This window comes from Ursus americanus, chromosome 22, assembly GCF_024610735.1.
Source record: "Ursus americanus isolate L20-20 chromosome 22, mUrsAme1.1.p, whole genome shotgun sequence".
Lineage (NCBI taxonomy): Eukaryota > Metazoa > Chordata > Mammalia > Carnivora > Ursidae > Ursus > Ursus americanus.
In genome coordinates, this window is record NC_142148.1 from 13,032,546 (window position 1) to 13,055,809 (window position 23,264).

At 55.3% G+C, this 23,264-nt stretch overlaps 1 protein-coding gene across 3 annotated transcripts in view; it reads left to right on the plus strand.

The window, feature by feature from the left end:
- Positions 1-23,264, plus strand: part of SULF2 (sulfatase 2) — a 110,816-nt gene that overhangs the window by 71,227 nt on the left and 16,325 nt on the right. For all 3 annotated transcript variants that reach the window (XM_087853523.1, XM_087853522.1, XM_087853521.1), the window contains exons 4-8: positions 1,589-1,740; positions 12,493-12,662; positions 17,950-18,100; positions 19,592-19,767; positions 23,117-23,245. In XM_087853523.1, coding sequence (XP_087709649.1) covers positions 1,589-1,740; positions 12,493-12,662; positions 17,950-18,100; positions 19,592-19,767; positions 23,117-23,245 — 778 coding nt within the window. The remainder of the gene's footprint in view (positions 1-1,588; positions 1,741-12,492; positions 12,663-17,949; positions 18,101-19,591; positions 19,768-23,116; positions 23,246-23,264) is intronic.

The following is a 23,264-nucleotide window of genomic DNA, read 5'->3' on the forward strand; positions in this document are numbered from 1 at the left end:
GGCATCAGAGCCCAGCCCCAGCCCCGCTCCTCCCTCTGCGGATGTTCATCTCCCCCTGTCTGTCTCTTCTCATCTCGTCTCACCACTGAACGCTCCCAGTTTGCCAGGCACGGCGCTAAGCACTCTGCTGGCGACATCCCTTTCACTCCCTTCAGCAATCTGGAACTCTCCCCTCTGCAGCTCTCAGCACCGGCTCCCGCATGTCGCGAGCCCCAGTGTCCTCATCCAAAGGACGGCGGTGGCACAGGGCCTCTGTCTCTAGAAAAACTCTCACAGATTTCTCTGTTTCCTAAAAATGGCTTAATGGGTTGTAATTATTAAAAATCATACTTGCTCGTTGAGAAGAAAGAAGAACAAGAAAGTATCATAAAGAAGATCTTGTGTGTTACCTCTTCACCCGCAGAGAGTTTGGGGGTGTATCCCCTTCGAGAGGAATCCGGGTGATTTTCTTTACATCAGCCCCGTCGCCGGTGTGAAAGGCGAATTGTGGAGACGGGCTCCGCTCCTGAATGTCCAGCCCAGCGGGGTTTCAGGCACGGAAGCACCCAGGTTGCGGCGGGAGCTAGAACGAGGCCGTCTCCCAAGCAGCACGCCCCACGCCCAGCGAGAGCCCCTGCCTTCTTCTCCAGCACCGCAGATGTGTGTCGCCTCTCTCTGACCACCAGGGAAAGGAGACCTTACAGCGTTCTTTCATCTCTGGTTTATCTCTCAACGCGATTAGGTGGTCGAGCTGCATGTGTTACTGAACGTGGCCTGGGTTCGTGCCGTCTCGTTCTGGAGTAGTATTCATTCCACCGTACAGATTTCCAGCAGGCATCTGACTTGTTTCTAGTTTTTGGCTCTCGTGAACCGTGCTACACTGAGCCGTGTCCTGCCGTGACTTGGGGAAGGAAGGAACACCTTCCTGCTGAGTCAGTCCCCAGGATTCGAATGGCTAGGTCAGAAGGTCTGAGTTCAAGGTGAGCAGAGACTGCCAGTCAGGGTCGCACAGGAGGTGGGCCCGTCTGCACGTCCCCTGGCAGGTGCAAAGGCCTCTTAAGCCACATCCCCAGCAACAATTGGTATCGTTCGTGGTCTGATATGAGCCGTTCTGGTCCCCGTGCCGTAGACAGAATTCAAGGGGTCCGTTAGCTTGAATGGGAAAGAATTGCGTTCTTATTTTTACAAACCTACACCGTCCCGTAGCATTGGTAGGAAGGTGGGCCATGAACTGTAGCACAAGAGAATCTGTAATTTTGTCGTCTGTAGGGATCACTGATGTTATAATACTCCACAGCAGTGGGGGCAGATATCACAAAATGAAATATTTTCACTTATCACTACTTCGAAACTATTACTCTTTGCAAGGTAATATTTTTTTTAAAAGGGCATGTTACTATATGGCAGATTGTTTTAATATTTAGATAACTGTGTTTCAAAATAATTTAATTTCCCTGTAATCCTCTATGTTTTACGCACATAAAAACATCTGGGAAGGAGGCCCAGAGGGCAGCGCTGTTTTCACACGTTGGGGACACGGTGGTCGGGTGACAGGAGACTTTTGCTCTCTGCTTTCTCACGTGGCCTCCTGACCCTTCTCCCCCTCCAGCTTTCTTCGGGAAGTATCTTAATGAATACAACGGCTCCTACGTACCGCCTGGCTGGAAGGAGTGGGTCGGCCTCCTTAAAAACTCCCGCTTTTATAACTACACGCTCTGTCGGAACGGGGTGAAGGAGAAGCACGGCTTTGACTACTCCAAGGTAAGTCCTGCCTGTCCCCGGCTCGGGGACAGCGAGGCGCGTGACACGGGACCTTGACTGCCTGGCTTCAGACGGTGGTGACCCTTACTTCAGGGAGAGCCTCCAGAAGCCTCTGCTTCTCCGTGTGTTTCTCCCTCACGTAATAGTCTCTGCGTCTGAGTACTGGTCACGGCACAGGATGCCGAGCTGGGTATGTTGTAGAAAGCGTGCGTACAGACAGTCCGGTTCAGTGACTTTTCACCAGCTGAACCGGCGCCTGTCCCCCGCACGTGGGTAGGTCACGAAGCCGACGATCCCCGCCAGCCCCAGAAGCCCCCTCACGTAGCTCCTTCCACGACCGCCCTCCCACGGGACAGCCACGGCTCAGACCTGCAGCGTGACACACCCATTCTGTATCCAGTCCCTTGGCCTTCGCACCACGTCGAGACCCACCCACGTTGTCACGTGGGGTGTAGATCCTTCCCTCTCGTCGTGTGACGGTACCTCAGTGTGTTTGCTGGCTGTCCGTGTCGTGGTTTTTCTAGCCCTACTGACTCGTCCGATAGGGGACAGAGCGCACAGATCTGACGTGGACGGCTCGGGGAGTTCTCACGCGTGGCTGTGCCACCCGGGTCAAGCTATAGAGCATTTCCAGCCCCCAGAGGCTCCCTTGTACCCCTTTCCAGTCACAACTCCCACCCCCGAGGTCACCTGTGTTCCAGCTTCCACCACCACAGGCTGGTTTTGCCTTTTCTAGAACCTCACATCCATGGAGTCACGCTGTATGGGCTCTTTTGGGGTCGGGCTTTTTGCACTCAGCCTCACGCCGGTGATGGTCCTCCAGGTGCCTGCGGTGCGCTCAGCAGTGTGTTCCCCTCATTGCCGCGTAGTGATGTGTGGACGGCAGGTATGAACCCGCTCAGCCCCTGATGGACATTCTGGTTGTCTCCGGTGTGGGCCGGTTATGAATGAGGCTGCTGTGAACACCCGTACACACGGCTTTGGGTAGACGTAGGTCCTCTTTTCTTTTGGTTACACACCCACGAGGAGAATCGCTGGGACGCAGGATAGGTTCCGTGGTTGAACCAGTCGACAGCCCCAGCCAGGAATGTTATAAGCGTTCCAGTTCCTCCACATTCCTCATGAACACTGGTACTGTCGTCTTTATTATTCTCTTTTACTGGGGTGTCGTGTATTTCGTTGTGGCGTTATCAGAAAGGTGGTTGAGGATCGCGTAAGTTAATACACCTAGAGCCTCAGAAGAGCCCCTTCTATACAGTGATATTCAATACGAAGTAATTCAGATCAGGACAGCAAACTCTGTCCATAGAGGGCCATATACTAAATATTTTACAGTTACAAGCCGTACAGTCTCTGTTGCAACTACTGACGGCTGCCACTGTAGCGTAAAAGCCACCATAGGTAAGGTGTAAACAAATAAGCATGGCTCGTTCCAATAAAACTTTATTTATAAAAAGAAGCAATGGCCTATTTTGGCCCACGGGCTATAGTTTGCTGATTCTTGGCTTAAATCGAGAGGGGGGGCAGAAAGAGGAGGAGGAGGATGGGAGACCAACAGTGATGTCTTATCTAAACTTTCCATTTAAAAAAAAATCTGGAGAGTAGCAAATATTCCTGTCCCAACTATATCTTCAAAGCCGACTCTTACATCCCCTGCAGCTTTCTTGACCCATTCTTTCCCCTGACGTTCTTCCCACTGTCACTGCCACTAGCCCTGGCTGACTGTCATAAGCAGGGTTCTCTGGGTTAGTGTGAGGATTCCTCGGGGCTGCCCTCCCGAGTTCCTCTCTCTCTGACTCACTACACAAGGTCCCCCTCCCAGGCAGAAGTCACCAGGGGACAGGCAGTCACATGCGATAGCAAGCTAGGAGTGGGCAGGACAATAGGGAGTGGTGGGGACTATGGAGAATGTTTCCGTCTAAGAGGAGGCTGCCAGCTCAGATCAGGCTTGTCAGTCCCCCATAGAAATGTGAGCCCAAGATGGCCAGGTTTTCTGATTTTTCAGCAGAAGCTACAAATCCGTGTGTCCTTCCCTGTGAAATCTCCTCATTTTTTTATATTGGCAACCAATTCAGACTTTTCTAACATCCTGCGTGAATCAAGTTTGCCTGGTGGCCAGACCTGACCCCTGGATGTGCAGCCTTCACACACGCTGTGCTATTCTGCCCGCTGCCATCCAGGGACTGTGCGGTGACTTTTCGTCTTGGAGTCAGAGGACTGGGGTTCAGAGCCCCACCTCGACACATTCTGTGCCCTTGGTTATGCTCCCTGCTCCAAAGAGGCTCAGTTCCCAAATCAGGAAAATGGGCATGCCCCTGCATACGTCATAAGGTGCACGTCTACTTAGCCCCTGTGAGGGTCTGGGACGTGCCGGGTGTTTTATATGTAGTGTTTCTAACCTTCCCAGCAGTCCTATGCGTGAGTGGACTCGTTGAATTTGGTTATATTACTCATTAACAACTATTTGTGGAGAGCCTGCTATGTGCCAGGCCCTATGCCAGGCGCTGGGTATCCGAAGATGAACAGAAACAGACCCAGGTGCTCGCAGTCTGGCATGCGGGGGTGCGTGATTACCTGTGGCGTGATGGCGCGTGTGATAAAGCCGGAACGCCACGGCACAGTGTAGAAACACACACGCACACACACACCCCAGCCCTGGCTCCTATTTCGGCATCCCCAGTATGAGCCAGTTCAACCAGACCAGCCTTGTCGGTTATTACAACCATCTCCAAATCTTTACTAGGGCTCTCACACCCTGAATTTATTCGTCTTATCCATCTTCTCTTCCACGAATCCTTCCCCGAGTGCCCTAAACTACAGGATTTATCCTTTCTAGAATCAGACTGGCCTCTCTCAGGTGCTTGGGAACAGAAACTCAACTCAAAATGGCTCAACTGAGGAGGAAACATCAGCTGATTTAACTGGACCAGCAGTCATGGCATCAGACATAGCTGGATCCAGGGGCTCAAACAGAATCTTTAGGTGGTGGCTTCTCCTCTAAGCTCTGTTTTCTTCTCTTCAGCGCCATTTACAGCCTCTCCGCCGCTGGCTGCCTCCCCCCCTCTTCCCTTCTGTCCTCCTCCCTTCCTGTCCCTCCCCTTCCCCCTTTCCCCTCGTGGGTGGCAATATGGCCCCCACTCCAGGCTCTCACCTTCCTGCCCAGCTGCAAGTGAGGGAATTTCCTTCCCAGGATTCCTAGCGAGTCTCATTGCATCTCATTGGCTCTGGATTGGTCACATGTCTGCCCCTGAACCAATCAGTGTGGCCAGGGAAGGAGACAGTGTTTCAATGGGCTGTAGTCGCATGTTCCGCTCCTGAACCAGAGGTGGGGACAGCGGGAGCCCTGCCCTGGAGCCAGACCCTGGAACATCCGCTGAGAATAGAGCCAGTATGAAAATGAAAATATTCCACGGAAGAAAGCTAAGCAGATGCTCAACGGCCTAAAAACACTGTATCCACTCCCCTTCTGGAAACACCACATTTGGGGATCCCTCCTGCCTTGGACAGGGGATCACCACTAATGTGTCCCCTCACTGAGTCTGATCACTTAAGGCCCTGGTGGCAGAAACCACACATGACATCCACTGGGCACCACTGTCTCCCCTCGCCCTGTGTCTCACTCTGCACAGAGCAGGCCTCCATTCCCTCTCAAGTGAATTAATTCCAAAGTCTTGGGGGGGGGATTCAAACGCTAGAAATACAAATTATAGTGTCTTGGGGCTAAACACGCTGTGTCTCTCCTCCCAGACTCAGCACAGGAAGATCCTCCAAACCTAGAAAAATCCACTGCGTCCTTGTTAAAATTCCTCACCATGTCCACGCCTGGTCTCAGAGCAGCCCTGTAATCAAGTTATCCAGGGACACTCAGAGTCCCTTTGGGGCTGAGGGCGGGACACGCAGTGGCTGTTCTTTCACCCCGTTTCCTGCCACAGACACATCTCCCCTGTGAATGAGAGGAACCCCGTGGGAGGATTCCTGGGCCCCCTGTGAGCGGAGGCCTGGGAACAGAGGGATGGGGGCCCCTTCGGAGTCCGAGCTGGCGCAGGTCCAGGGTGGAGACCTGAGGCGGGCAGCAGGCAGTGGGGGCCAGAGCAGCGGGGGGAGCCTGAGTGAGCTGGGAGTCTCAGCGGAGGCAGAGCTGGGGAGTCCGGGCTCCAGCAGTCTGAGCAGTGAGAGGCCTCTGCCAGGGTTCATTGCTGGCCTCAGTGGCTTCAGCAGGAGGCCCAGCTGGGGAAGAAGTGACAGTCCTTCCCTAGTTCCCTGCAAAAGGCCCTTTGAGGACTCTGTCCTGAGTCACTATTCCCAAGGCCAGATGCCCTGGGAAGGGTCCTGATGGCAAGGTGGACAGAGCGGCAGCGATGATAAGAGAGGAATGATACAGCGCACACGCGGGTAGCCAGAGAAGGTTGGAGAACGTGGCGCTGGCGGCGGGAGGGAGCTAGGAATGACTCGGGTCCGGTCGCAGAAGGGGCTTCCAGGTGGGGAGGAGGTGAGACCCGGGCGGTGGGAAGGCCCTGAGGGATGGTGGTCTCTGTATATTTGGATGGGACCACCCTTTGGTCTGGCCTCTGTGCTCCTGTGTTCTGGAGAAGCCTCCCTCAGATGCAGGAGGCGAGCTGCCTCAGCTGTTGTTTGCGGCTTTGTCTGCTACCGAGAGAAATCAGTGAAGGCCACCAGTGCAGGAAATGATTAAATGACCACAAAGGAACCCTACCCTGGAGGATTCTAGAAAAAGACAAGGGGGATCTGTGTGTAAAGCCACCAAAAGGGCCTTGGACATAGGACTAAAGGCAAGAGCAGGCTGCAGACAGAACTCCTGCAGGCCCCTGTTCAGATGTCACCTTCCTAGATGACTGTGTGTCAAGGGCACCCCCGCCCCAACTCTCCTTCCCCCACAAGCTGATCACCACTGATGCACCACAGCTGTGTGGAGCACTGATTGTCTTTATGTCTGTCTCCTGGCATTAGAATACAAGGCCCTTGAAGGCAGGCATGTGGATTCGTTGTGTTCACTGCTGTGTTTGTTGAATGATTGAATGAATATGCACGGTATGATCTGATCGGTGTAAAAAAAGATGCATAAAGCGGTACTGTAACACGTGTAACAACGCATCTGAAAAAGTACTTCCTGGTAAGGGACAAAAGGGGCCGAGATCAGAAGCAGGGGTGAGGTGTGCTGCAAGGGAACCAGATTTGCCTGTACTGTTTTCATCTTCACATGGAAAGCGCAGGCGTGTGATTCTTGAGGAATAATGAGTAGCACTCACTTAGACATAACATGCAGCAGGTCTGTTGAAGTCATTCTACGTGATACAGAATTAACCCATGCGTGTCTCACTATAGCCTACACCATGCGTGCTGTGACTCTTCAAAACCAGCATGTAAGGAAACTGAGGCAGAGAGAGGCTAAGGAACGAGGCCACACAGCTAGTAAGTCGTAAAGCTTAGGATTCAAACCCAGGCATCAGGCTTCCAAATCCATTCTCTGAACAAGGGCCCATGGGCCGAATCCTGCCCACCAAGTGTTTTTGTCTAGCCTTTGAGCTTAAAATGGTTTTTACATTTTTAACTCATTGAAAAAAAATCAAAAAAAGAGCAGCTTTCACGACAGGTGAAAATGACATGAAATTTACAATTGAGCGGGCCTCTCCTTTTACCGGAGCACAGACACACCCATTCATCTCCACGGTGGCTGCTTTCGTGCTGCAGGGACAGTGAGCAGTAGTTGCAACTGAGACATCTGGCCTGCAAAGCCTCTCACATTTCCTAGCTAACCCTTTACAGAAAAGCTTTCTTGATACGTAGTGCAAACCACCATAGACTCATTAATAATTTTGTTTGTGGGGGAAAAGCGATGGAGCAGACAAAAAATACAAAGGCCTGAGGTCTCGCTCTGAGTGCATTGCTTGTTAGTTTTGTGACCTCAGTTTCCCCATCTGTCAAATGGGCACGAAATCCACTTCTCAGAGTTGCCATGAAGGTCGGTTGAGCAAACACGTGACAATAATCAGAGCCAGTGTTCACTGTGGGTTTTCTCAGTGCCGGGCTCCTTGCTGAGTGCTTTATTCGTCAAGTGCTCACGCCACCATCTGAAGAAGGGACTGTTATCGGGCCCATTTTTTAGATACACAGACTGAGAAAGGTGAGTGGTTGGGGCGCCTGGGTGGCGCAGTCGTGAAGCGTCTGCCTTCGGCTCAGGGCGTGATCCTGGCGTTCTGGGATCAAGCCCCACGTCAGGCTTCTCCGCTGGGAGCCTGCTCTTCCTCTCCCACTCCCCCTGCTTGTGTTCCCTCTCTTGCTAGCTGTCTCTCTCTGTTAAATAAATAAAATCTTTAAAAAAAAAAAAAGGTGAGTGGTTGGCCCACAGATAGCAGGTGATAAAGCTGGGGTGTGAACCCAGCGTTTCTGACTCCAGAGCCCTCAGCTTCATGAAATATAATTGCTACTTAAACGGATGTGAGTCTCTTCTGAACACAAACTGCGGTAGAAGCTTCCACGGGGGCGGGATCAGCACTAGGATTCAGAATAAAAATTAGACTTCCTGCCCAGGGAGCCAATGGCTCAGAAAAGGAGACCCTCTGTTCCAGGTTAACTTGCCAAGTGAAAAGAGTATCAAGAGGTGGGTTTCAGGGCTGCCCCCTGGGTAGAGGGGGCAACCTCCCTTCTCTGCCCCCCTCCCTGCCCTCAAACCAGGTCTCAGGAGCAAAGCCATCATTCTCAAGGCACAGCCCTAAAGCAACTCATGTGGGCTTCCCAGGCAGAAAATTTAACTAGTCCTGGAGCCAGGAGACTCCAGTTTGGCGGGATGCCCTGAGAAATTTGGGGTGAGCTGGCTTATCTCACCCGAGTTCAGACAAGAGTTAGAACCCCAGGCTTCCAGGGGGCACCTATGGGACAGTTTTCTCTGGGCACCCAGGTCCAGGCAAGAAGAGGAGCTTCCCATCATGCCAGCTGTGGTCCCCTCTCTTGTCCTTACAGTCTCTGTCCCCAACCCCCAGCAGCCAGAGGTAATCCTAAGCGAGTGAAAACTTCCTGTCCCTCCCAAGTCCCCTGCCTTCTTACGAATGCTTTTCTACACCCTGCACAGGACTGTGATTACCATGGGGATGGGGACCTTGTGACCACATCCCAAGTCCTTAACAGGAAGCCTGGAACCCTGGGAACAGACACCCAATGAGTATTTGTTAAATGAGCCCGTAAATGAGAAACGGTGGCAAAGGCCAAGCCTGGAGAACGAGGTAGGGCATGAGACGGGCAGCCTGTCCTGTCACCGAGCTCCCCAGGAGCATGCCCCACCCCCCACACGCTTCCTCGACTAAATGACCATTTGGAGGAAACGGACGCTTTTGTCCGAGCTGCAGGCTAGCAGTCTCTGCAGATGGATTGGGTTCCTCTTGGTTTACTGATCAAAGTCGATCAGAGGTCACGATGGAGGGGGGAGGGGGGGCGGGCACCACTGTGGCTGCTACGCTCCAGTTAGGAGCGAAGTGCCCAGAAGCCGGCATCACCACCCACCCACCGGCGCAGCCTGGAGTGCGCCAGGTGAAGTCTAGCCCCTCACCTAGGAGACCGGGAACGGGCCTGGTGCAGGGCTGAAGAGGGGGCAGAGAGGGGAGTTCCTCATAATCCATCAGCTGATCTCCAGGTTCTGGAAAATTCACCTTTTAGCCTGCTTAGTCTCCTCCTCTGTCTCACCCTTCCTGTGAACAACCCGCATCCCTGACTCCTTCCTGGCTGACAGCAGGCACCTAGCTCAGCTCGTCCAGAACTTAGCCCTCCTGCCTTCGCCCTGACATTTTCTTTCTCCTGGACCCCCCATCTCTGTACCCTTCACCCAAACCAAAAACCAGGTGGCAGGGCTTGGGGGGGGGGGGTGGCTGTTCCCCCTCCCCCACATGCAGCCAATGGACACATCCTGTCTATTGAATCTGCTCAGTGACTGGATGGTGCCACCTCCACCCCGGCCCAGGTCCCCTTACCCCTCACTCTGATGTCTGCATGCTCAAGTACCATGGCCAGAGAGATGGCGTGTCCTCATGGGCCAGCCTGGTCACACCGCCCACCCCTGGAGTGAGGGTAGTATCCCCTTCCATCCGCATGGACGGTTGGGGGGGTGGGGGTACAGCATGCCAGATGCCGCAGCCGGCGGAGGTCAGCAGAGCCTTAGCTGCTGTCAGAGTGGCTTTGAGGAGGACCCAGGAGGGTGGGTGCTCTTGGATATGCAGACGATCTGCCCCGCCACCAAGACAGCCGGTGTCAGCCAACTTATCAGGAGCTGGCTGCGTGCAGGGCACCGTGTCAAGGGCCTTTCATCTCCTCGCGCTTGAAACCCCCCTGCCAGCCTGGAGAGGCAGACCCGGTCATCACACCACACACGTTTCTGAACCTGCGATATCACGGGCCATAGGAGCCCCCGTGTCCCCCTCCCAGGCCCCCTTTGCTGGCCTGCTGCGCCCCCACCAGGGCGGTAACCAGCCTCCCGCTGACCGCCGTGGAGGCTTCCATTCTACGATCCCATATGCAGATATCGCAAACAATACGTAACGTTTTGTGTGGTGTTCGCCTGTATACACAAGTGTCGTATCTCACGCAGGGTCAGGCCGGTAAGGTTGGTCCGTGTCGGTCCAGGCGGCTCGAGTGTGTTCTTTCCGGATGTCATATCATCGCCTTGTATGTCTCTCCTGGGAAGGGATGTTCATGGTGGCTTTTTAAAAAACATGTTTAATCACAGCCAAGTAGGCACATAGTTCCAAAATCAAGCAGTGAGGATGGGGTTACAACGGAGCGCGGCAGCCCCCCCGTGGCTTCCCACCGTGCTCACAGCCCCGTCCACAGTTCCCTCCGTCATTTTCCCGGCCCCTTCAGGTCATGCTCCACGACTGTAGCACTAGCTCTGTGATTTAGGCGACCTATAATGTTATTTTTGTGTACTAAGTTCTACAGAATCCCCGTAGAAAACCTTTTTTCACTCCCCAAAAGTAGTCATAAAAAGTATCCCAGGAAACGTATACAAAGTAGCAAGTGACTTTCTCCCTTTGTCTCCCCTTATCCCAGACCCCAGTTCGCACACTGATATCTGTCCTAGATTCTTCCTTGGTGCTCAAAAGCAGATGGAGTTAGGGGTTTGGCGTGTCCTCTACACCCTGCCTCTCCCCTCCAAAAAAAAGATGGGATCTTCCTGGTTTGAGAGTAGCTCGTTCTTTCCCTTAACAGTGTGATCTTGGACAACTTTCCATCACAGTAACTACAGACCTGCTTCCCTGTCATGTCTGCACAGCCCTGCCTACTATGAAAGCAGCGTAAACTCGTTAGTCACGTCCCTGTGGCTGGTCGCTGTGATACACTTCACTTTATAAACACAGCTGCAGTGGCCATCCTTGGGCATCCGGTGCAGTGTTCAAGTGTCCCTGAAGGCGTGTCTTGGAAGCATGGGCACATCCTACAGTTCACTTCGGGATAGAAGCTGTAGCCGCTTCTTGAATTTTTCTTCTCGAAAATAATACCTCATTTTGAAAGTGATCATTTTGGACAGAGCTGCTTCCCAGGGAGCAGAAGGTAAATTTCAGGAACTTGTTACCATCGTGAGAGATTAGCAGCTAAAGATTTTTACCAAGTCCAAGAAGAGTTTAGGCAAATCTCAGGTTCTTAGCTGAGCTTTTAAAGCCCTCGATTTCTGCCCAGTCCTCTTCCTCCAGCTCCTCTCTCATCCTGCCCCGTGTCTAAGCGGCTGTCACCTCTCGGAACCCCCTGCTTGCCTCTGTTTGTGCCACTCCTTCCTGCTGACATTCCTCAAACACATAGCAAAGGCTCATTTCCTGCCTCAGAGGCCCTGCAGCTCTCATTTTCTCTGCCTGGAACCCTTCTTCTAGACCAGAGATTTTCAGTGCTGGCTGTACATCGGAACCTGTAGGAACTTTTAAGAAGCCCAGTGCCTGGGGAACACCACAGACCAATTAAACCAGCATCTCTGGGAGTAGGCTCACACCTCAGCAAAGCTCCCCGAGGATCCCGATAGGCAGCTGAGGGTGAACCCCAGTCATAAAGATCAATCCCATGCCCAGCTCCTCATTACTCAAGACTCAGCCCCAATGTCACCTCCTCAGGGAGGCCCTCCCTGACTGCCCCAGCTAAAGTATGCCCCCGCTCCAGCTCCTCGTCACAGCTTATTTCCTTCATCTGTCCACACTGTCACTGTCTCGATTGTGGGTTTACATGGTCAGCTGCCCCTGCCCCCAGCACAGCACTCCAGGAATACAGGGATGGCCCCACTCTGTTCAGCGGTATTTCAGGAACCTTCGAAAGACTTCAGGTCTAGGAACCAAGACTTAGGAAGCCTGGCTGCGATATTTACCAGCTGTGTGACAACAGCCATTCACTTAACTTCCCTGTGCCTTAATCTCTTGTTCTGGAAAACAGGAATTCTCATCACACCTACTTTCTACGGTTATGTAAGAATTAAATGAACTGCTATAAGCAAGCACAGAACTACTCCTGGCATACCGTGGGTGCTCAAAAGTGTGAGCTAGTATTATCTTAACATCCATGATAAAGGAATGACAAATCATAACTTCTCCCCCATCCTCCCTGAGCCCTTCTGCTTATTTTTCCTCCTTTAGCACCATTTCCTTGCTCATTGATTGTCTTTCTGCCGCTGGACGATTGGCCCCGGGGGGGGCGGGCAGGGATTGTCTGCCTGGGTCACTGTGGTGCCCCAGCTCCTCACAAGTCCTCCCGTCTCTCCCTGCCTCCCAGGACTACCTGACAGACCTCATCACCAATGACAGCGTGAGCTTCTTCCGCACATCCAAGAAGATGTACCCACACCGGCCCGTCCTGATGGTCATCAGCCACGCGGCCCCCCACGGCCCCGAGGACTCCGCCCCCCAATACTCAAGCCTCTTCCCCAACGCGTCCCAGCACATGTAAGCTTCGGCCCCCTGCCCGCAGAGCCACTGGGTGGTGTGGGGGGGGGGGGTCGGGCTTCAGGATGGTAATGGCATGACCATGACAGAGCTGTGCTTTGTCTCAAATCCTCCTGGTTCAGAGAACCCAGGAATGCATTGCTCGCCTGTGGGAATACCAGACGCAAATCCAGCCAGCCTGGCTGATGGACCAAAGAGGCAGCAGTGTTGTTAAGTTGGGACCCTCGTCGTCCCCGCAGGAGGTCTGTGCGTGGACCGGCATTGCAGTATAATGGGTTTCCTTTGTGACCCTGTGTATTTTATTTTATGCATTTTAAATCATTTTTTTGAAACGGGGTCCGTAGCTTCATCAGACCGTGGATATATTCAGCAGCCTTTCCTGAGCTGTTGACCACATGGCAGGCTCCGTGCTGAGTCCTTACATTGCACCAAATCCCTGAATATTCACAACGACCCTCGAAGTACTATTTATCCATTCCTGCATGACAAGTTACCCTGACATTGAGCAGCTAAAAGCACAAACGTGTATTAGGTCACAGTGTGTGTGAGTCAGGCACCTGGGAGTGGCCTGTCTGGAAAGTTCTAGCACAGGGTCTCCTGAGGTTCTAATCCAGGTGTCGGCCAGGGCTGCAGCCACCTGCGGCTAGCCCGGGGCTCACTCGCACGGCAGCTCCCCAACCGGCCAGCCTCTCTGGAGGGTTGCTCGGGTGTCCTCACCGCATGGCAGCCATCTGGCTTCCTCCAGAGCAAATGATCTAAGATGGAGGAATGGATTGGGGGTAGATCGAGAGAGGTTGAGATGTAAGCTGGAGTCTTTCGTGCGCTAATTTGGAAGTGACACACCACCCCTGTGCCTTATTCTCTTGGTCGCACAGACCACTGCTGCCAGTATGAGAGGGGTGACACGGGATGCGAATGCCAGGAAGGGGGTGGGGGGGCCGTGGAGAGCTGTCGTGGAACCTGCCTACCACACCTGGCATTCCCATTCCACAGATGAGGAGACCGAGGCACAGAAAGGCAAAGTAACTCGCAGCCAGTAAATGGCAGAGCCAGATTCAGATCGTGCCCCCAGCCACACCTCCCATCTCTCTGCCCACCCCTCCCATCCTCCTCCCTCCAGCTGGCTAGCGAATCTTCCTGGAAAGTTCTCTTTCTCCCTGCCTCCAGCCACCTCCCACTTAGCAGTGCTACACAGCAGCCCTCGCTGTGACATTGGGGCGACAAGGACAGGGCAATTTGGAATCCGCCTGAATGTTCCGGGTGTTTAATTGTCATTATAATCACACTGTGCTGCCCTCCGCGTCCCCTTGCTGTAATTACTTTCTGACAGCGCCCCGAGTGGCTCGGGGAGGGTGAGGGGATGTGCTCACCTCCTGATCCCCTGGTCTTTGGGGAGGAGATTGGACAGATGGTGAACCGCATTCCAGGGGCCACGGCGCCCCCTCGCTCCCCAGCCGGCAGCACTGCCTCTCTTCACACCTGACTTGCCTGCCCGCCCCCCCCAGCCCGCTCCGCCGCTGGGGCTGCCCCCACCCACCTGCACCCCCACTGGTGGCCTCCTGTTTGGGGAGGAGGGCTGTGGGCAGCGTGGGCAGCTCAGTCCCACCTCGGGAGCCTCGGGGGCTGGGGGGCGGGGGGCAGGTCCGCTTCGCTTCTGCAGCTTCTCCTTTAAAAGCGGCGCTGGCATCCCTCCTCCCCAGCAGCCCTAGAGTTTCATGAGATTGTTTGACATTGCCTGCTCATTTATTTTCCCTTTGAAATGAAAATTATAGAAATTGAACATGAGTAACGCCTGCTATTACTTACCCAGAGCACCCCCGTCGCCTTATTAGGGGTGTGTTTGGAAGGCTCTCCTATCTCTGGGGTATAATCATTTCCAAAACAAAACCAAAAACCAGAAACTTCTGCAGCTGGGATATTTAATTATGACAGTCAAGGGGGGGAAGGAGGGGACAGGGCCCTGCTGGTGGGTCAGAGTTCCAGATCTTTCGATCCGGAGGCTCCGGTGAGACTGCCACCCAGTCAAGCCTGGTGTCCTGTTCTTGACGTGGGCCTCGTGGGCCCTCGCAAACGCTGCCGCTCCACCTGTCCGGGGCCCCATCCCGCTCCCTGCCCCACACAAGGGTGCAAACAGATACACGCAGAGACACACGAACACAAGCGCACAGAAATGTACAAAGATACAAATAGATACACACGTAGATACCCAGACACACACAAACGTACACACATGTACACACATGTACACACATACCCCCACAGATGCACGGACACACACAGACACAAGGATACACACAGATACGCAAATACATCAACACAAACACAGGTCCACGCAGATTACATAGCCCCACAAAGACACAGACAAACATATGAACACAGCTCTACACCCAGACACGCGCACACACGCAAACACGCAGACACACACAGAAGCATACATAGCCTCACAGAGACACCCCAACCCCCACCAGCCCCCAGAGCTCCCTTTGAGGTGTGGCGTCTGATCGTGGGTTCACGGGCCTTGCACGACCCGTAGGAGCCCGGCGGTGCTGACAGCCCGGCCGCGGTGGGTGTCAGGGTCCTCACCGCCCCCCCCCAGAGGCACAGTGACGAGCTGGAGGGCACGTGCTCCACCCGCAGCAGAGGGGAGGGGAGGCTCCCTTCAGGCCCCGCAGTGAACACACCACACATTCCTAAGATTCTTAAGGAGGTGAGGCTTTTCCCTCTTTGTTCAGCGAGCGTCTGGATTCTTGTGAAAATGGGACCTCCTCCCTGGAGGAGGCCGGCCTCCTGCGGTGACCAGCAAGCCGGCACTGGCCTGGAGCCGGTCCCCAGGCCCTGCAGCCTCCCGGCGCTGAGACCCTGCTCCGAAAGAGGTCTCCAAGAAAGAGCTTCGGGAATCCTTCCACGCAGACTCCTGACAAACCCACCCCTCACTGTTCTTGAGGGCACACACCAGCTTAATAGAATCTAATAGATTCAGGGATGATTGCTCAAAATTGCCTCCTGGAATCCGGCCCCTTGGGCCTCCGGGAACAATTTTCCCATACCGCCAACCGGCTCCGAGGGCGAGTCTGTGCAGCCCCTGCCCCCAGCAGCCCCCTGCCAGGTCCTCAGTGGGGGAGGGGAGTTTGTTCCTAGGAACGTTCTACAGGCGGGTCAGGCCCTAAGCCGGCCCACAGGAGAGCCAGGCCTTGGTCTTAATCAAAGGAGGTGGAGGTGGGGGCCGGGCTGGGCTGGATTTAGATTTAGCGGCGGGAGACCAGCCAGGGACTCAAAGTAAAGTCCAGAAGGAATCTCAAGGCTTGTGACTCACGCCCACTCTGGGTAGCACCGGTCTCCATAACTGTCAGGCTGTCCAAAGCTGCAGCGTCATCCCCTCGCCCAGAACACGCTGATACTCTGTGGAGGGCCTGGTGGCGCAGGTGAGGCATTCGGGAGCTTCCTGCCCTCATCCCTGCTCGCCACCCCTTGCTCTCTTCATAGCCATTTTGAAGAGCCTTTGTCTTCAGGCAGTGGAAACGCAAGCTTTCTTTAAAGCTTTGACCGGGGAGGGGGTCAGATCTGAGCAGAACCAGACCAGCACGAGGGATGCCACATTTTGTGGGGTTAATAGGGCACTTCCTGTCGGCGGTGTACCCCACCCAGGATACCCCGCACGTTGGTAGGGTGTGCCAGAGCTCAGATCCCGGGGCCTGGCGTGAGCTGAGGTGACCAGAAGTGCTCCTGGTTTGGGACAGAGTACTAGATGACTAGAATCACCTGGAAGCTTCCAGAACCATGAACCACATTAACCTGTGTGTTTCAGCTGTTCCATCCTCCAGCAGGAGTGTCTTGGCCAAACTTATGGCCAAGCACGTATGGACGGGAGGGTCTCCAGACAGGCCTGCACGTCAGGGAGGCAGTTATGGTGGCAGTGGGCGACCCTGTCCACTCCTGGAGTTCAAAGCCCAGCTCTGCCTTTGGCAAGTTAGCCCCTTGCTGGGCCTCAGGATGTTCGCTGGGGCAGGAAACGTGGCACCTGCTCCTAGGGCGGTGAGTGGTAGTGAGATGGGCGGAGGTGAACCCCCGAGCTGCGCCCAGCGCGTGGAACATGGTCAGTGCTCCGTAGAAATCGGAGGTTCTGGTGATTAGTTCAGTATCATGAGTCATCATGGGGGACCCCACAGCAGAAGTCACGGAGTCCCCCGGCTCCACCGCCCGCTCCATGGGCCTGCGGGCAGGTCCCCGAACTTCTTTGACCCTCTGTTTCATCTTCAGTAACTGGGAGATGAGAACGAGCGGGAAGAGTGATTGTGACAAACGTACACTCGAGCACTGTCCTCACGTTTTCGGCCCTACGTCCATGACTGTTATTGATCTGATTTTGTAGCCGATGTCCTTTTTCTTTCTTTTTTATTTTTAACCAAAATCTATTGCAAAAGGAAGCTCTGTAGTCGTGCTTTAACCACAGTAACCCTCCTTTGCCCGAGGTAACTGAAAAATCACCACGAGGCTGAGAAATTCGAGTGGGGGGCCGTGCCTGCCGGAGGCTCTGGACTTGAGCCTCTCCCCTTCTTAAGAAAGAGAGCAGAGCGAATTCCAGGGAAGTGTTAGGGGACTCACCCCAGACTGAGACTGGGGCCTGATGTCGTGGGTGGGCTGGCAGAGCTGAGCCGGAGGGGCTGATGTTCTCACCTGTGCGGCCCCGGGTCGCTTAAGGCTGGGTGACCCCCGGTCCTCCCACGCGCACACCACGCACTGGAGAAACGCTGACCGTAAGGTTTAGCAGAGCCCCTGGTGTGCTGCCGCGACTTCCCCAGATGGGCCCTCACGCGGTGCAGGAGGCTGCCCTCCGAGGCATGGGGGTTAGGGACTTGGGGGACTGGGGATTTGGGGAGCTGGGGGGCCTGGGGGACCTGGGGGCTAGGGGACTGGGGATTTGGGGAGCTGGAGGCCTGGGGGCTGGAGACTTGGGAGGCTAAGGGACTGGGGATTTGGGGAACTGGAGGCCTGGAGGGCTGGGAACCTGAGAAGCTAAGGGACTAGGGATTTGGAGAGCTGGGGGGTCTGGGGACCTGGGGGCTAGGGGCCTAGGGATTTGGGGAACTGGAGGCCTGGAGGACTGGGAATCTGGGAGGCTAGGGAACTGGGGATTTGGGGACCTGGGGGCCTAGGGACCTGGGGGCTAGGGGACTAGGGATTTGGGGATCTGGAGGGCTGGGGACCTGGGAGGCTAGGGGACCGGGGATTTGGGGAGGCTAGGGCTGTGCCCACACCCGGCCTGAGCTGGGTACGTGTTCCCCCGCAGCACGCCGAGCTACAACTACGCGCCCAACCCCGACAAGCACTGGATCATGCGCTACACGGGGCCCATGAAGCCCATCCACATGGAGTTCACCAACATGCTGCAGCGGAAGCGCCTGCAGACCCTCATGTCCGTGGACGACTCCATGGAGACGGTAGGCCGCCCTCCCCCCACCCTCCCTGGGCCCCAAGCGCCGTGGGCTGCAGAGGAAGGGAAACGGAGGCAGGGTGAGCAGGCAGCGTGGCAGCCCCGGGGAAGTGGCCTTGAGCGGTCCCCACACAGCCTCTGCCTTCGTGACGCTTGGTGCCGGGCCTGTCCCGTTCGGTACGTTTTGAGCAGCTCTGTTGAGATACAGTCCGCGAACTGTTATTCACGCAAGTAGAGCCCAGTGGCTTTAATCTGCAGAGCCGTGTGATCGGCACAGTCAACTTTAGAATGTGCTCGTTAGCCCGGACAGGAGCCCCATGGCCCCCGCCATCACCCCCCGACCGCCTCCGCCTCTGTCCTTAGGCAGCCGCTAGCCTGCTTTGTGTGTCCGTGGACCTGTGTCTTCTGGGCGCTTCCTTGAAGTGGAATCACGGACATGTGGTCTTTTGTGTCTCACTTCTTTCACTCAGCATCACAATTTCGAGATTCATCCATGTATAACACACATCTTTCTTTTTATGGCTGAATAATATTCCATCGTGTGGTATATACATTTTTTATTTATCCATGGTTATTTAAAAATCATCCAGCATATAGCCCAACATGGGGCTTGAACTCACGACCCCCAGATCAAAAGTCAGACGCTTAACCGACTAATTAAAATCCATGAGGCACCTGGGTGGCTCAGTTGGTTAAGCGTCTGCCTCTGGCTCAGGTCATGATCCCTGGGTCCTGGGTTCGAGCCCTGCAACAGGCTCCCTGCTCAGGGGGGAGTTGGCTTGTCCCTCTCTCTCCCTCTGCCCCTCCCCACCATTCGTTCTCTCTCTCTCTCTCTCTCAAATAAATAAAATCTAAATACAGACATACAGGCATATATACATAAATTTAATTAAAATCCATATAGTTTAAAATTCAGTGTCATGGTCGCACTAGCCACGTGCAGACGTTCAGTAGCCCCATGCGAATGGGGCCACCATCTCAGACGGCGCTGGTACCTCACCAGCTCCGCGGGAAGTTCTGTGGGACAGCGCTGTTGTAGACCACTAACACCTACCCCAGGCCACGGCATACCTTCATTCATTCATTCATTCACTCATTCATTCATTTGTTCACCCATCCATCCATCCATCCATCCATCCACCCATCCATCCAGCAAGCAGCATCGGCTGAGCACCAGGGCCATGAGAATGCAGCAGAGAACACGGGACGAAAGCTCCCGCCCTTGTCGAGCTCCCAATCTAATTCAAGGGCCTGAGGAGCCACAAACACGCCAAAGAGCTAGAAGGGGAGACACGCTGCGAAGAAGGGGGGGCAGGAAGCGACAGGAGGTGGGGAGGCTGCAATCATTGCAGTTAGAAATGCATTAGTCCCAGGATCCCCCCCCACCGCCGACCCCAGCAGTGAGATGCAGTAAAGACCCGAAGCTGAGAAGGGACGGGCCCGAGGGCGCAGGGTGCCTGCAGCCCTGCCCCCCCTCACCGCCTCGCCTGCGTTTCAGATCTACAACATGCTGGTTGAGACGGGCGAGCTGGACAACACGTACATCGTGTATACCGCCGACCACGGCTACCACATCGGCCAGTTCGGCCTGGTGAAGGGCAAGTCCATGCCGTACGAGTTTGACATCAGGGTCCCGTTCTACGTGAGGGGCCCCAACGTGGAGGCCGGCTCGCTGTAAGTGCGTCACCCCCGCCCCCCACCCAGGGCCCCGTGTTTCCAGGGAGGCCTCCAGGCTCCATTGGCCCCCAGCTGGGCAAGAAGCGGGTGGTTCCACCGCGTAGCCCCAAGCCACTCCCCTGGGCGGCACGTGATTTGGGCAGGTGAGCCTTGGTGCCAAGTGAGACACTGATTATGTCCCCGGGGTGGGTTCTGACACATTTTATAGCCGTCTGCTGGGGAAGGAGAGACGGGGGCCGTTAGCACCTGTGAAAACAGATTGTTTCTGGTGGGGCAGCGTGCCAGGGAGTCAGGGAGCTGGGCTACGTGTGCGTCGCCGCTGGCGCATGGGAAGGCCACCTCGATTTCTGTCTGGCCTGGGTGATCCTTGGGGCGACTGTCGGGGAGGAACCCTGCCGGCTCGGTCGGGGCTTGTCTGCCAAGGTCAGCTGGCCCAGCTCAGGCCACAGCACAGAGGGAGACAGTCTCCCCCCCCCATCCGTTCTCCAGGACCCTGGCATTCTCCTTGGGCTAACCTTTGGGCTGCCACGTTCTGGCAGCACAAACGCCATCCCTGGGGCAGGGAGAGGCTAGAAAGGCAAGTGTCATAGCAGCGGCTTCCTCAGATCAACTGCACATTACGGAGACCAACTCAAATGGTTTTTTGAAATGCAGATAAATTGCTATTAAGACACTTACTTGGCCTGACTTCCATTCCTTAGAAAGAATGCTTGGTAACAATTCCAGAAGGTGGGTCGCGTGGGTTCAAGGCCGGGCTGATCGCTGCCTGCCGATCTTAACAAATCCCTTCCCGTCCCTGGATCTCGGGGTCCCCATGTAAGGAGAGCTGTGATAATAGTCATGCTTATCCAGCTCATTCTTCAGCCCGGGTCTGAGCCCTTTATAGCTACGTAAGTCACGTGAGCATCCCAACAACCCTGTGGGGCAGAAGCTACCGTGACCCTGTTTACTGAGGCACAGAGAGGTTAGGTTGTCTGCGGTCATGTGGTATGTCGGGGAAGGAGCTGGGTTTTAAGCCAGGCAGCCTCTACTCCTGCCTCTCTAAAACCTTGAGCCACCACTGTAAATGGAAAGAATTTGACCCACTAAAGACTCTACAGGCATTGACATGATGGGTTTGGTCAGCCTCAGAGTCTCTGATCTGGTTCATAGGACCCAAAACCACACGCCACATGGACAAGAGAAAGAAAGTGCTAATGTCAGGCTTGGGGCTGAAGGCTAGGATACCTTTGGTTGCAAGCAGAAGCCAGATAAGGCCCCCCTCCCAAAAAGAAAGATAAAAGGAATATAGGAACTATGGTAATTGGGAAGTCCAAGGCTATGTTGGCTTCAGGCATGGCTGGATCCGGCAGTCAGACAATAACATCAGGAAGCTTTCATTTTCTGTTTGTCAGCCCAGTTTCCTCTGAATTGGCTTCATTCTCAGGCAGGCTTTTCTCTCGTGGTGGTAGGCTCACCATGACTTGCAGACATCCAGTTTAGGAAACCAAACACAGGTTTGAACAGAAGCCTTGAGGCTGACTCTCACCGGCCTGACTTGGGTCATGTGTCCATCCCCAAACCAATCACGGTAGCCAGGGCGATAGAAGACCTTGAGTGAGCAGACCCGGCCCATCAGGCGGTGGAATCTGAGTGAGGCAGGGCACTGCTCCCACTGAGCAGGGCATGGATGCCGGGTGGGAAAAGCAATCCTGTCCATCCCATCTAGTCCAGGGGAGCAGGACTGCTGGACAGCCTCAAGCCAACTCAGCGGCTGGTTGCCAGCTCTCCACTTGGCACCTGCTCACGCCGCCATCTTCTCCAGCTCCCTCCGCCTGACAGATCAAGTTGTCATGCCCTCAAGCCCGTCCACAACGCAGCCTCCCCCCCTGGACCTCTCCCAGCACGCCTGGCTACCTGCCATGTGTTTGCAAGGTGCTGGGCTGGGGAGAAGGAGGGGGTCAAAGACAACTGAAACCCTAGGACCCAGGCCCTGCCCCTCAGCCCAGGGAATGGGGTGGGGGACACCAGGCCGCCTTGACGGAGAGTTCCCACACGGCATCCTGCATTCAGCGGGGGCCATGCCCTGCGTTGGGCACGCCCCTCAAGTCCCTGACTACCACACTGGGAACACCGCCAGGCAGAGACGAGACACGGGACGGACGCATGGTGGAGATAGATAACGAAAGTCACTAAGCTAACACTTATTGAGCACCTGCTGTGTACCCTAAGTGTAAAAGCGCTAGGAAGTGAACGAGACAGACGAAAGTGTCGGCCTTGCCATTAGACGCTATGTAGACAACAGACAAGAAACCAGATATACGACTAAAAGATGCAGTAAATGGGGCGACGCGGCCTCAGGGCAGGGGCACGAGGAGGGGTCCTCAGGAAGGGCCTTGTGATAGTCCTCGATGCTGCGTAATAAGTCGTCACACACTGAGCACGTGAGAGCAGCTCACGGTGGCAGCTCACGGTTTCCGTGGCTCAGCAGCCGGGGCCCTGCTTGGCTTGTTCGTCTGCTTCGGCTGCAGGGCGGGAGGCCGGGCTGGGGACGGACCGCTCCCCCGCTCCCGGGGTTGTGCAGGTGCAAGCAGGGCACCTGGAGTCACACAGCCTGCCTCCCCGAACAGTCACCACACGTCCTCGCGGGGGTGATGATCTAGGGCGGCTCGCTTCTTCAGAGCCAACCGGGGGGGGGGGGGGGGGGAAGCAGATGGGACAGCCGGCAAGACGGGGCTGCATGGCACGTAACGTGACCGCCGTGTGCCGTCTCCTCACCTTCGCCAGATCCCGTTGGCGTGGCCCAGCGGAGGGGATCACACAAAGGTGTGAACACTGGAGGGCGGGGATCATGCCCCCCCACCCCGAGTCTGTCACGGTCCGGCCTCCTTGGTAATTACTGAGCAAAGAACGAAGGGGGTGGGGGAGAGTGCTACTCTGGCGTCTGGAGGAAGAACATTCCAGCAGTAGGAAGAGCAAGGGCAAAGGCCCTGAGGCTAGACAGCAGCCTGGCCAAGAACAGCCAGGGGCCAGTGTTCAGAGACAGATGCGGGGGCAGGTCCAGGGTCTAGAGTGGCTCTTCGAGGGGGGTGTCCTGTGTTGAGGTAGCAGGAGGCAGGGAGGGCACTGCTGGAATGTGTGGAGGCACAAAAGGGGAGGGATGCGGAGGGCTGGGGGCTCAGCTGAACGGGGGCTGCAGACGGGGGCCATGAGGGCTGAGGTGCAGGAAAGTGAGAAGATCACAGCTTCCCCACCTTCCAGGCCTGACCCCCTGGCGACCTCCGTCCCTCCAGCCGCCCTTTCTCCCCAGCGAGGCTGGGGCATCACTGCGCAGGTGGCCGAGTGCTTTTCTTCCCCCCCCCCTCAGGAATCCCCACATCGTCCTCAACATCGACCTGGCCCCCACCATCCTGGACATTGCAGGTCTGGACATCCCCTCAGATATGGATGGGAAATCCATCCTGAAGCTGCTGGATACGGAACGGCCGGTGAATCGGTGAGCAGGGGAGCAGGGC